General features: G+C 44.0%; 1 protein-coding gene across 1 annotated transcript in view; it reads right to left on the bottom strand.

The window, feature by feature from the left end:
- Positions 1-14,283, bottom strand: part of LOC124795931 (protein CEPU-1-like) — a 383,857-nt gene that overhangs the window by 74,066 nt on the left and 295,508 nt on the right. Inside the window, exon 4 of the mRNA XM_047260012.1 lies at positions 8,185-8,343. Coding sequence (XP_047115968.1) covers positions 8,185-8,343 — 159 coding nt within the window. The remainder of the gene's footprint in view (positions 1-8,184; positions 8,344-14,283) is intronic.

Here is a 14,283-nt window from a genome sequence, read left to right as displayed (position 1 = left end):
CAGACCTCATGGAAAAACGTAAGATATTCTACACCTCTGATAGGAAAGTATCAGACGTACCCGGGGAGGCGAGGCGCTACTTGTGTGAGGACTGTCTTAATTGGCCCATATTACTTAGGTCTTCACAATACCGCTCACCAATCCCTGGGTTGGTTGGTTGGTTGATCTGGGAGACGGGACCAAACAGCGAGTTCATCGGTCCTTTCGGGTTAGGGAAGAAAGTCGGCCGTTTCCTTTCAAAGGAACCATCTCGGAATATGCCTGAACCATGTCAAGAAATCACGGGAAATCTACATCAGGATGTCAGGACGCGGGTTTGAACCGTCGTCCACCCGTATGCGAGTCCAGTGTGCTATCCTTACAAGGAGTGGGTTTGCTTGTAATGTTATCGGGAGCTGACGAACGAGCTGCACTTAACAACTGTATTTACTCCTCGTCGTTTCCCGCAGTGTACGAGAAGCTGAGATAAGAAGAAGGGGATGGAGGGCGGGGGGGGGGGGGGGGGGGGAGACTGGACGCAGCTGTAGGCCCAGTTATATATCTAGATCCATAGAAATCTCTTTCTATCAATCGTCAAGATTAAATGATTTCATCTCTTCCCTCCTCTGGGAGCATGGTACGCACATGGTTATATTACAGTTTTGAACATGGCTGTCTTACCAGCTGTATATACACTGAAGATCCAAAGAAATTGGTACACCTGCCTAACATCGTTTAGGGCCCCCGCGAGCACGCAGAAGTGCGCGAACACGACATGGCATGGATTCGACTTAAGCCTGAAGTAGCGCTGGAGCGAACTGACACCATGAATCCGGCAGAGCTGTCCATAAAACTGAAAAAATACGAGGGGGTGGAGTACAGTGTTGTAAGTCATCCCAGATATGCTCAATAATGTTCATGTCTGGGGAGTTTGGTGGCCAGCTCAACAGCTCAATAATGTTCATGTCTGGGGAGTTTGGTGGTTAGCGGAAGTGTTTAAACTCAGAAGAGTGTTTCTGGAGCCACTCTGCAGCAATTCCGGACTGTGGGGGTGTCGCATTGTCCTGCTGCAATTGTCCAAGTCGGTGGAACTGAACAATGGACATGAATGTATGCAGGTGATTAGATAGGATGCTAACGTACGTGTCACTTATCAGAGTCGTATCCAGAAGTATAAGGGGTCCCATATCACTCCAACTGCACACCCTCCACACCATTACAGAGCCTCCACCAGCTTAAACAGTCCCCTGCTGTCATCCAGGGACCATGGTTCATGAGGTTGTCTCCATACCCGTAAACGCCCATTTGCTCGATACAATTTGAAACTAGACTCGTCTGACCAGGCAACATGTTTCTAGTCATCAACAGTCCAATGTTGGTGTCGACGGGCACAGGCGAGTCGTAAAGCTTTGTATCGTGAATCATCAAGGCTCCGAAGACCCATATCGATGATGTTCCGTTGAACGGTTCGCACGCTGACACTAGATCACAGCCCAAAGTTGAAATCTGCAGCATTGGCGGAAGCATTGCACTTCTGTCACGTTGAATGATTCTCTTCAATCATCGTTGGTCCCGTTCTTGCAGGATCTTTTCCCGCAGCGATGTCGGAAATCTGACGTTTTACCGGATTCCTGATATTCATTGGACACTCATGAAATGGTTGTACGGAAAAATTCGCACCTCAGAGAGTCTGGGTCCCATCCCTGAAGCGCCAACTAGAATACAACGTTCAAACTCACTTAAATCTTCATAAACTGCCATTGTAGCAGCAGTAACCGATCTAACAACTGCGTCAGACACTTGTTGTCATATAGTTGCTGCCGACAGCAGCGTCGTATTCTGCCTGTTTGCATATCTCTGTATTTGAATACGCATGCCTATACCAGTTTCTTTGGCGCTTCAGTGTATCTTTAAATATTACTTACTTTGCTAGCTATCCCTTTAGGAGTCTGGGTATTCTTATATGTCAGACCTATTAACTTAACTAATCTGGCATAACAGCCGCAACTCCGTTCGACAGGCTACGAAACCCCAGCACAGTAAATGAGGTCTGTCTGATCGTGGTTCAGTTGCTGCCGTCCTTTTATGTTTTAACTTCTCTGACACTTCATTAGCAGTCGAACAGAAGGACTGAAATGTTCCTGATGGGCTACTCAAGTGACAGCCAATGAACAGTCCACGTTCAAAGTCACTGAGCATTCCAGACGGGACACGGTGCTGTTATTCCTCCTCTAACTCTAAGACAGTATGTCGTACTAGGTGTTCTATCTCCTGTGTTATCTAGTTGTCAGTTCCGCATTACATAGGATTCCGGATACTGACGGTCAGATAATTTATTTACAAATGTTACAACGCGCTTATTTATTTTGTGATTTATCTGTGAGTCATTACAAAAAATGTCTTTGTCCAGATTTCACTCAAGGCAACTTTCTTATATGCAAGAGCATCATCTGTGCTCAACTTGAGGCAGCTAACAGCGTTATCTTCCAAGTCTTTTCAATATATAATGAACGGTAACGTTATTAGGAATTTCCTTGGGGTAGATCTGATATTGATTTCGCTTCCAAGGGTGTTTCGTCATTAAAAACTATATTCTAGAAGCTGTTTGTGTGCAAATCGTCAATCGTGCCACATATTTGTCCCGATATTCCACAGTTTGACAAGCGGCAGCTCAGAACTGTAGCAGAGGTCTCCTAGAAATCAGGAAACATCAACCTTGCTTTCTCTACCCACATACTCCAGGATTCCGTTAAAAAACTGAGGAAGTTCAAATGGTTCAAATGGCTCTGAGCACTATGGGACTTAACATCTTAGGTCATCAGTCCCCTAGAACTTAGAACTACTTAAACCTAACTAACCTAAGCACATCACACACATCCATGCCCGAGGCAGGATTCGAACCTGCGACCGTAGCAGCCCCGCGGTTCCGGACTGCAGTGCTAGAACCGCACGGCCACCGCGGCCGGCACTGAGGAAGTAATATATAATAGTTTTAGACGCAGTTCCGTGTGTTTACTGGTTTCTGACGTGACCAGATATCTTTAGATATTTTCAGGTTGGCTACAGAGTAACTTCGGAAGGAAAATACTATCTCCGGAACCAGTATTCGCTAATATTTATTCGTCTGTGATTAACGCAAATAATCAGTTATAGACTTACGAGGGTTGCAGTATCTTTCCACAGACCTTACGACTGCCTTCGTAGAACAGGACAAGTTCAGTTTCACTTGACCCCCGTTGTTCCCTATAAATGATTCGGTCTCCAGAATGTGACAAATATCTCTTCCAACAAATGCTTAAAGGGACCGAGCTGCTGAGGTCATCGGTCCCTAGGCTTACACACTACTTAAACTAACTTAAACTGACCTATGCTAAGAACAACACACACGCCCATGCCAGAGGGAGGACGCGAACCTCCGGCGGGAGGGGCCGCGCAGTCAGTGACAGGCACCTCTAACCGCACGGCCACTCCGCGTGGCTATCTTCCATCATCCTACAACAAATGGACGTCAGTGTGAAAAATCTGCTGTCCTTCTTACCCTGGTATAATCTGCTTCTTCCTTCCAATCGTGTGACTCTCTGTTCATCTAGAGATCAACGTTAGGTTCTTGTTAAAAGACGGACCTCTTTTCCCCAGCCACTACCAGAATTTTGAATACAGACTACCGGTAATAGCGGCCGAAGACCTCCTCTATAGCGTAACACCAGCGTTCTGCCAACCGATTTGTCAGAGCGGACGGAGGAAGGATGGACGTTTACGATCCCCTCTTGCCCTTTGGGTGCGGAAACTGCACTTAAAACGCGAAACAGTCAGAAATTATCAACGGCAGGAGGAAGCAGAAGACAATGGACTCCAATCCATTGAAGATACATATAGTGTATACACAACAGATGTGGAGCGTAACTAAAAAAGTTTCATGATGATCTCTCCCTGGTGAAAGATTCTGGAATAGTCCTCCATTAGGATCTGAGGGAGGGGACTGGTAAAAAAGGTGACTACGAGAAAAGAAAAGAATAACCCACGATGCGATAAAATTCTACGTTTCAGAGTGTGGAATGATAGAACATCGAAAATGGTAGAGTAGCTAGTAAATCTAAGAAAGGAACATGCAAAGGTTGATTCTAAGAGTAGTGGTGGCCAGTAAAGTGAAATGAAATGAAAAGAAGTTAGTGATGTCTGGACAAAGAAATTTAGGATAATATCAGAAACAGAGGAAAATGGTACAACAGGAATGGAATTTCACATGAACATTAAGACTGGGTGGAGAGTGAATTACTCAGTTCAGTAATAAGGCTATTCCTGTAGAATAAATAGCAAATAAACGCTAGCAACAATAATTCATGTATACGTGCTGAAGTGACAAGCAGAAGTTTAGGAGATAGAGAATGGCATTCAACGCCTACTATGTATATAAAGGAAACGATGAGCTGTATGTCAAAACCACTGACAAGTAGAAGAGATGGGATTATTGAATAAGAGGGTCTATATTACGTGGCACTAGAGGGAACTGTAGAGGGTTGTAACTGTAAATGAGACAGAGACTGTAATATATCCAAAAAACAACTGAGAAGGTTTGGCGCAAGTGGTACCCTGAGATGAAGTATTTGGCACTATCATACTCTTCTCTGAAGAAATTTTCGAACAAGGATTAAATATTTCAGGCTTTGTTTCATTTCGGTGCCATCTAGGCCAACTAGTGACTCCTCGAACTAATTGGGTGCTTTGATTGAAATGCTGTATATAAATGCTGTATTCCACGGGCAAAAATATCAGCTGATGATACGCAAATGGTAACCAAAAGTGGTCAAAAATTGAGTGGGGCTGTAAATAGAATGAATCGAATGGTAGCTGACAAATATAAGATGCATACAAGTTGGTGAAGAACAAATATGCGACAAACACAAAGTAACAATTACTAGACGTATCAAAAGGGCTTTCTATGAAAAGAAATGGGTGCTTTCCAGCTAATATAGACCCCGAAATCACAAAAAGAGTAACAAATGCCACGTTTCAAGCTCTGTATGAATATGAAATAATGGCTATGGGAGATATGTAAATCAAACATTTAGTAGACTTTGAGATGTGCTACTACAGGAGGCAGTTGTGCTTGAGATGGTTTGAGCACTTGGGAATAATGACGAGATTGTTTGATCGAGTAAGAATTGCAAAAGCCTTGAAGAACTAGTACATCGAATAGATAGAATATTTTTTGAAAACTGCAGGTGAAGGTAAGTTTACTACGCAGACAGTTGATGGAAGAAGTTGAGGTGAAGAAGATAACTGGCGTTAAGAATGAGGAGCTACACCGAACCAAGTTTAGGAGTAATGATCGAAACAACATCGAAATAGAAATATCGATACCTCAGGTGGTAGTATCTTGTTTCTGAATTCTTTAAATTTTTCCCGCATAGCCGTTTTTGCGAAAGCCATACGTGTCGGTTAAAGTCAATCTTGCAGAGTGCCCTGCGCTACAGCACTGCCAGGAAATAAAAACAGGTTTACTGTCTCCATGCAGAAAACTCTCCGAGCGCTTCTTTTGATGCCATCAGCCGGCAATCGAAACCATCATTATAGGAAACATAGTGGGGAGAAATATGAAAGAAGGCGAGGACAAAATATTTCACAAGCCGCGACACGGTCACGAGTAGAGCAGCGATCTAGAAATTGCAGAATACATTTCTCTGTTTTCGTCTCTGATCACAAATTTGTTAGATCCTCATACTACAGGTTTCGGTCAGCAAAGATCGTCTTCAGATCTCTTTTAAAAACGGAGCATAGGATATCGTCAAAAGATAAACACAAAATCAGCTTAATATCGTCACACTTGTATGAAATATGGTATATACACTCATGTTCAGCAGAAACGACTATAAATAGGACATTTATATTCACAGGATATGTACATTAGTGTGTTATGCACAAATGATAACCATTTCCAACCTCGGTTCAGCATGTATCCTGTTGTATAGTAGGCACAGGATCCACCGCGGGCCCTGATGCATGATGGCATCGAGGCGTATGAGACGGGAATGGCGTTTTGTGGTATAGCGAACCATGCTCCATTCACCAGGTTCAAAGTTGATGTGCGGTGGTTCCCACTGGGTCACAGCGCTGCACAGGTCATTTCACCACATCCCACACCTTTTCAATTGGTGACGACCCCGGTCATCTAGCGGGCCAGGTCTAAACGTTGACATCCCGTGACACCAAGAAGGCACGTTTTCGTGAGGCACCATACGGTCGTGCATTGTCTTGTTGAAAAATGGCGTCTGGGGTGTTGTGCAGAGAGGGTACTGTGGCGTCGATAGTAACGATGCCGCAACGTTGGTGCCCGCTCTCGTAAGTTGGGACTACGAGGGAAGACAAACTACGCCGACCACAGCGCCCTCTGGCCGACGCTGTGGAGCTCAGCGAATGCCGTCTTGATTTCGCCCATTTCATCAAGAGCAAACGGTCTGGAAATATCGCTTCTACTACCGAGTGGGCTAGCTTGCTATTGAGACTTTGTATTAGTTATGTTCCGTTACAGTTTGGATAACAACGAGTATTTGTTAGTTTTGAGGTTATACAGACCAGTCATCGTAACTTCACAAGATTAGACATGGACTATAGCTTCACACCCACGTGCTCATCTTACCCAAAGTTATGTATGCATTTGATATTTACTCTATTAAAAGCGTTAAAGTAACATCCAATACCGAAGTGCTTCACCTCTCCTGCTCCTAGTCTCTTCCTTCACTCTCGGCCCATATAACAGAAGCAATTCACAGGAGTAGATCCACGCACCGCCTATCTAGGCGCGATACAAAAGGTGTGGCTACAGGTCGCAGGATGTCTTTCATGTACTGTGATTTGTAATTGTACGCAATAGCACTCCACACAATAAGGCCTTGAGATGGCGTTGTATGTCTTGAGAAAATGCAATCATTGTGATGCCACTCCCTCTGCCTGCGGCGAAACAAAATGCAGCCTTCATTTTCAAACAAACAGAACCTAGATCCTTCCGAAAACACTATCTCATGCCATTACTATCGCCACTAATGGCGTTTTGTACACCATTGCCGTCTAGCACATTTCTGTACATTCGTGAAAGGTAAGCGGAGAAATGAACGACGCGCACGTTTTCCATGCCGTACTAAACGGCGACGGTCTGTCACCTCTGATAGCGTACGAAGTGTTTCACTGTTTTACTCTTGCGCCAGAGCCGAGGAGGACACAGATCTCTCCCACAGTGCCATTCGGACGAGGTATGAGTCTCCTCGTGGGTTGTCTAGGTGGTGTTACCTGACGCATCTCGTAGTTCAAAATGTTCAAATCTGTGTGAGTTTCTAAGGGACCAAACAGCTGAGGTCATCGGTCCCTAGTCTTACACAATACGTAAACTACCTTATGCTAAGAGCAACACACACTCCCATGCCCGAGGGAGGACCCAAAACTCCGGCCGAAAGGCATCTCGTCGTGTTCTACGGCCTTCCGTGAACCATTCGGCACACATCCGTTGCACTGCTGAAATCCCACCAGAGCAGCAATTTCCCAGATGTATGCATCACATTCTCTCATGCCGGTAATGCGCCCTATTACAAACTCACTGTTTTGACGGTATGATTCGCTCATAAGTCTGCGATACATCCTGCAAGGTCTGCTCAAGTCACACTGGCCCATTACCTAACGTTTATAGCGACAACGAGAGCCGCATGCACATTATACTGGAAGGTATAGTTGCCCACGGGCCTACTTGGTTCAAATGCTAATCACTTCTGCGGAACTAATGTACAAGTCCTCTGAATATGAACGTCCTATCTCTATTCGTTCAAGGTGTTCCGCTACTTTCTGCACATGAGTGTACTAGGCTACCGTGTCGGCGGAGTCGCCTCGTTAACAGCGCTGCTGCTCCTATTTGTAACGAATGGTGTCACACTGCACCCGCGTATGCAGAGGAGTTGAGTACACGTCTCCGCAGAGCAGCGCAGGAGGGCATCACGCTGCCTACACAGACGGCGGCGCGTTCCCATTTGAGAGGCAGCTTGCGGACACTGCCCATTTCGTTGCGAACACCTCATTAACGCGGCGCCGCAGCCGAGTGGTGCCGGCAGGGATAATCACTAAAGGACGCACTCGCCGTGAGGCGCGGGCGGCGCATGCGCGTTCACGGCCGAGCGGCGGCGCCTCAGACAGACAATTAGCGGCCGCCGGCTGGCTGGCTACCTTGTCCGCCGTCGGGCGCGGGGATGGGCTCGCCGCCCTCGCGCCGCCACGTGATGGTGGGCTGCGGCGAGCCGGTGGCGGCGCAGCGCAGCGTCACGTTGTCGCCCTCGCGCACCACCAGGTCCGTGCTCGTCGGCTGGTCCAGGATGTCGGGCGGCACTGCAACAACCGGACACTTGCCATGCACTCTACCTCTCTAATAATGCCACTTTAACATTGTAAATTGAGGATGTCTTAGATGGCTATCACTTTGACTTCAGAAAAGGTAAAAGCACCGGAGAGGCAATTCTGACGTTGCGATTGATAGTGGAAGCAACACTAAAGAAAAATTGCGGTGTGCGTACTGTAAGACCTTCAGTACACACACCATCAGATTATTTGACTTGTCGCTAGTGACATTCGCTATTTTTGGCTTCATTAAAACAGCAAATAGTTAATACTTTCAGCCAGAAGGCAAATACTTGTTTATAAAGAATGATTACCGTTTAATAAGGCGTCGCATAGCGACGGTGGAATTTTCTAAATAATGTAATTCGTCGTCTTTGGGCGGCAAAATAAACAGAAAAATACGGATAGATACGCGATCCTTCACTATTTTGTTCGCTGGAGAACAAATGAAGCCTTGAGCAGTAAAGACTTGTACTGTTTTTCTTAAGTAAGACGGACGCACATTTGTGGCGGTCTGATCTAATTTTTTACTAAATAAATAAAAACGTGTTCCGTCTGAGTGAAGTGTGAAAATGAGAACTGTTATAACTTATCGTGACGACGCACGAGCGACTCTAGAGGACAATGGCTATATGAAAGAGCGCTCAATGAACATGAAATGGACATAAAAATCTACCGTCATTGTAGTATTAAGCTTAAGGTACGGTATATGTTTTAGTTATAATAAATATTTGTTCTGGAAATATTGGATCATTTAGCAGTGCTCATTCCTATCATAATCTCAGTATTATTTTCATTTTAATTATGCATTTTGCTAAGATTACAGACACCAAGATCAGCAGTCAAATGTGCGTGTTACATTGACAAGAAGAAAACTGTTTTATCGTCTTCTTGCATCAGCTTTAATATTGAATTTCCCTTTTGTGTGATGTTACAGCTGGTTTTGAGCCTTAAGAACTTTCTGGTCCCTTAGTAAATTGTTTATTCATAACACTAACTTCACAACCGGGTATGATCGTACCTAAGATCATGAAGTAATTAGAAAGGCGATAATGCAATTTCTTAATCAATAGCAAGCTAGCTGTGACTGCTTCAAGCCACGCGAAACTGCACTTAAAGACTATTCACATTTCATAACGCAATATTTTATGACAATGTTCAATCCATGATTCTTACGCCAATTGTGATTGATAAAACAGTAAGCGAAATCTCAAATTCCAACTTTTCCATTGAATAACGAAATCACTTTCACTTTGTTACATCACACGCTCTAACGAAGTAGGCGAATATCAGCAATATATCTCGTGGTCTTATCGTGGCGTGTTTATCTTCTGCCGTTAGGTCAGACGATAGAAATGCCACTTGCACGCTTAGAGTAGCAGATTGATGGTGACCAACTTTAAACAGAACTTGATTAGTTTTCACACACATTTATTAAAATAATAACAAGCATAAAAATTACTTAACCCGTTTCTGGATGCCATCTGACAATCTGAAGTTCCTTTGGTATTGGTGTGTTAATCTTATTCTCACAGATATCTCTGATACTTGACAAAAGTGTCTATACATTTATCTTCATGGCTATGTACAGGAATATGGTAATCTTATTGGGCGCAGACTGAAACTTGACTATAGACGGGTACAGACAAATGTAGTACTCGTACAGACTGTTGCAGACAAATGCAGACTGGTACAGACTAATGCAGACTGACCAATCGGAGGTCTGTACACTCGTCATAATACCTCGCGCGTTCATGTATCACTGCGCGAGTGTGATCCGCGAGGAGAAAAGGTTCTAAGTTAGCAGTAATCTCAATGGCTGCGTTACATATTAATACGCGGATCGGCGGAAGCAGAATTTGGTCTGTCTCTATGACAGCGCCATCTAGTAGTGCGGAGACGGACGAGCGCTGCGCCTGCGCTGTTGTGCTTAGCGGGGTGCGCTCTAGTGGGAAAGTTGTGTACGCGCTGACTACGCGGAACTATGTACACAACAAAAATCAAGACACATTTATAAAATTTGTAGACCTGTAAAATGCGGTTGACAATGTGAAATGGTGCAAGATCTTCGAAATTATTAGAAAAATATGCATACGCTATAGGAAGAGACAGGTATTATACAATATGTTCAAGAGTCAAGAGGGAAAAATAAGAGTGGACGACGAAGAATGAAGTGCTCGGATTAGAAAAGGTGTAAGACAGGTGTGTAGTCTTTCGCCCCTTACTGTTCAATCTCTACAGCGAAGAAGCAATGAGGGAAATAAAATAAAGGCTCATGAGTGGAATTAAAATTCAAGGTGAAAGGATATCAGTGAGAAGAGTCGCTGATGACATTTCTGTCTGACAGAAAGTGAAGAAGAATTAGATCATCTGTTGACTGAAATGATGAGTCTGATTAGTATAGAATAAGTACTGAGAGCAAATCGAAGAAAGAGGAAAGTAATGAGGAGTAGAATAAATGATAACAGCGAGAAACTTAACATAACGATTGGTGCTTACGAAGTAGATGAAGTTAAGGAATTCTACAACCCAGGAAGCATAACCAATGGTGGACGGAGGAAGGAGGACATCAAAAGCAGACTACCAATGGAATGAATATCATTCCTGGCCAAGAGAAATCTATTAACATCAAACATACGCCTTACCTTGAGGATGAAGTTTCTGAGAACGTACGTTTGGAAAACAGCATTTTATGGTAGTGAACATGGGCTGTTGGAAAAGAGAAGTGAATTGAAGCGTTTGAGATATGATTTTACAGACGAATGTTGAAAATTAGGTATATTGATAACATAAGGAGTGAGGAGGTTCTGCATAGAATCGGAGAGGAAAAGAATATCTGGAAAACACTGACAAGGAGGAGGGGCAGGATGATAGAACATTTTTTAAGACTTGAGGGAATGACGTCTGTGGTAGTAGAGGGAGATCTAGAGGGCAAGTACTGTAGAAGAAGACAGAGATTGGAATACTTTCAACAAATAATTGAGGACATAGGTTGCAAGTGCTACTCTGAGATGGAGAGAGGAATTCGTGGCGGGTCGCAACAAACCAGTCAGAGGACTGAAAAGGAAAAGATGTGCTTGAAGCTTGCAAAGTATTTCTCGCCGCGCTGTATTGCCGCGTGGTCTCGGGCGTATTGTCACAGTTCGCGCGGCTCCCCCCGTCGGAGGTTCGAGTCCTCCCTCGGGCATGGGTGTGTGTGTTATCGTTCGATTAAGGCGTGTGTACCTGTGGTCTGGGGGTAGCGTCTTTGATTCATAATCAGAAATGTCTTCGGTCCCAGGTTCGATCCCCGCCACTGCTTAAATTTTGATAAATAATCAGCATTGGCGGCCGAAGACTTCCGGCATAAGAAGTCAGCCTCGTTCTGCCAACGGCCTTGTCAAAGAGGGCGGAGGAGCGGATAGAGGTTCAGGGCACTCTCTTGTCCTAGGGGTGGGGAATTACCCCTAAAGGCGGAAGAATCAGCATGATCAACGACATGAGGATGCAGAAGGCAATGGAAACCACTGCATTAAAGACACGTAACGTGTATCCACAGGACATGTGGCCTGTATTTGAAGAAGTGTCATGATGATCTCTCCATTGGCAAAAGATTCCGGAATAGTCCCCCATTCGGATCTCCGGGAGGGGACTGCCAAGGGGGAGGTTACCATGAGAAAAAGATTGAATAATCAACGAAAGGATAACGTTCTACGAGTCGGGGCGTGGAATGTCAAAAGCTTGAACGTGGTAGGGAAACTAGAAAATCTGAAAAGGGAAATGCAATGGCTCAATCTAGATACAGTAGGGGTCAGTGAAGTGAAGTGGAAGGAAGACAAGGATTTCCGGTCAGATGAGTATCGGGTAATATCAACAGAAGCAGAAAATGGTATAACAGGTGTAGGATTCGTTATGAATAGGAAGGTAGAGCAGCGGGTGTGTTACTGTGAACAGTTCAGTGACCGGGTTGTTCTAATCAGAATCGACAGCAGACCAACACCGACAACGATAGTTCAGGTATACATGCCGACGTCGAAAGCTGAAGATGAACAGACAGAGAAAGTGTATGAGGATATTGAAAGGGTAATGCTGTATGTAAAAGGACGCGAAAATCTAATAGTCATGGGCGACTGGAATGCAGTTGTAGGGGAAGGAGTAGAAGAAAAGATTACGGGAGAATATGGGCTTGGGACGAGGAATGAAAGAGGAGAAAGACTAACTGAGTTCTGTAACAAGTTTCAGCTAGTAATAGCGAATACCCTGTTCAAGAATCACAAGAGGAGGAGGTATACTTGGAAAAGGCCGGGAGATACCGGAAGATTTCAATTAGATTACATCATGGTCAGACAGAGATTTCGAAATCAGATACTGGATTGTAAAGCGTACCCAGGAGCAGATATAGACTCAGATCACAATATAGTAGTGATGAAGAGTAGGCTGAAGTTCAAGACATTAGTCAGAAAGAATCAATACGCAAAGAAGTGGTATACGGAAGTACTAAGGAATGACGAGATACGTTTGAAGTTCTCTAACGCTATAGATATAGCAATAAGGAATAGCGCAGTAGGCAGTACAGTTGAAGAGCAATGGACATCTCTAAAAAGGGCCATCACAAAAGTTGGGAAGGAAAACATAGGTACAAAGAAGGTGGCTGCGAAGAAACCATGGGTAACAGAAGAAATACTTCAGTTGACTGATGATAGGAAGAAGTACAAACATGTTCCGGGAAAATCAGGAATACAGAAATACAAGTCGCTGAGAAATGAAATAAATAGGAAGTGCAGGGAAGCTAAGACGAAATGGCTGCAGGAAAAATGTGAAGACATCGAAAAAGATATGATTGTCGGAAGGACAGACTCAGCATACAGAAAAGTCAAAACAACCTTTGGTGACATTAAAAGCAACGGTGGTAACATTAAGAGTGCAACGGGAATTCCACTGTTAAATGCAGAGGAGAGACCAGATAGGTGGAAAGAATACATTGAAAGCCACTATGAGGGTGAAGATTTGTCTGATGTGATAGAAGAAGAAACAGGAGTCGATTTAGAAGAGATAGGGGATCCAGTATTAGAATCGGAATTTAAAAGAGCTTTGGGGGACTAACTGTCAAATAAGGCAGAAGGGATAGATAACACTCCATCAGAATTTCTAAAATCATTGGGGGAAGTGGCAACAAAACGACTATTCACGTTGATGTGTAGAATATATGAGTCTGGCGATATACCATCTGACTTTCGGAAAAGCATCATCCAGACAATTCAGAAGACGGCAAGAGCTGACAAGTGCGAGAATTATCGCACAATCACCTTAACAGCTCATACATCGAAGCTGCTTACAAGAATAATATACAGAAGAATGGAAAAGAAAACTGAGAATGCGCTAGGTGACGATCAGTTTGGCTTTAGGAAAAGTAAAGGGACGAGAGAGGCAATTCTGATGTTGGGCTAATAATGGAAGCGAGGCTAAAGAAAAATCAAGACACTTTCATAGGATTGGTCGACCTGGAAAAAGCGTTCGACAATATAAAATGGTGCAAGCTGTTCGAGATTCTGAAAGCTATAGGGAGAGACGGGTCATATACAATATGTACAACAACCAAGAGGGAATAATAAGAGTGGACGATCAAGAACGAAGTGCTCGAATTAAGAAGGGTGTAAGACAAGGCTGTAGCATTTCGCCCCTACTCTTCAATCTGTACATCGAGGAAGCAATGATGGAAATAAAAGAAAGGTTCAGGAGTGGAATTAAAATACAAGGTGAAAGAATATCAATGATACATTGCTATCCTGAGTGAAAGTGAAGAAGAATTAAATGATTTGCTGAACGGAATGAACAGTCTAATGGCTCAAATGGCTCTGAGCACTATGGGACTCAACTGGTGTGGTCATAAGTCCCCCTAAAACTTAGAACTACTTAAACCCAAATAACCCAAGGACATCACACACATCCATG

This window comes from Schistocerca piceifrons, chromosome 4 (assembly GCF_021461385.2).
Source record: "Schistocerca piceifrons isolate TAMUIC-IGC-003096 chromosome 4, iqSchPice1.1, whole genome shotgun sequence".
NCBI lineage: Eukaryota > Metazoa > Arthropoda > Insecta > Orthoptera > Acrididae > Schistocerca > Schistocerca piceifrons.
Note: the sequence above shows the minus strand (reverse complement) of the source record. Positions and strands in the feature narration are given on the sequence as shown.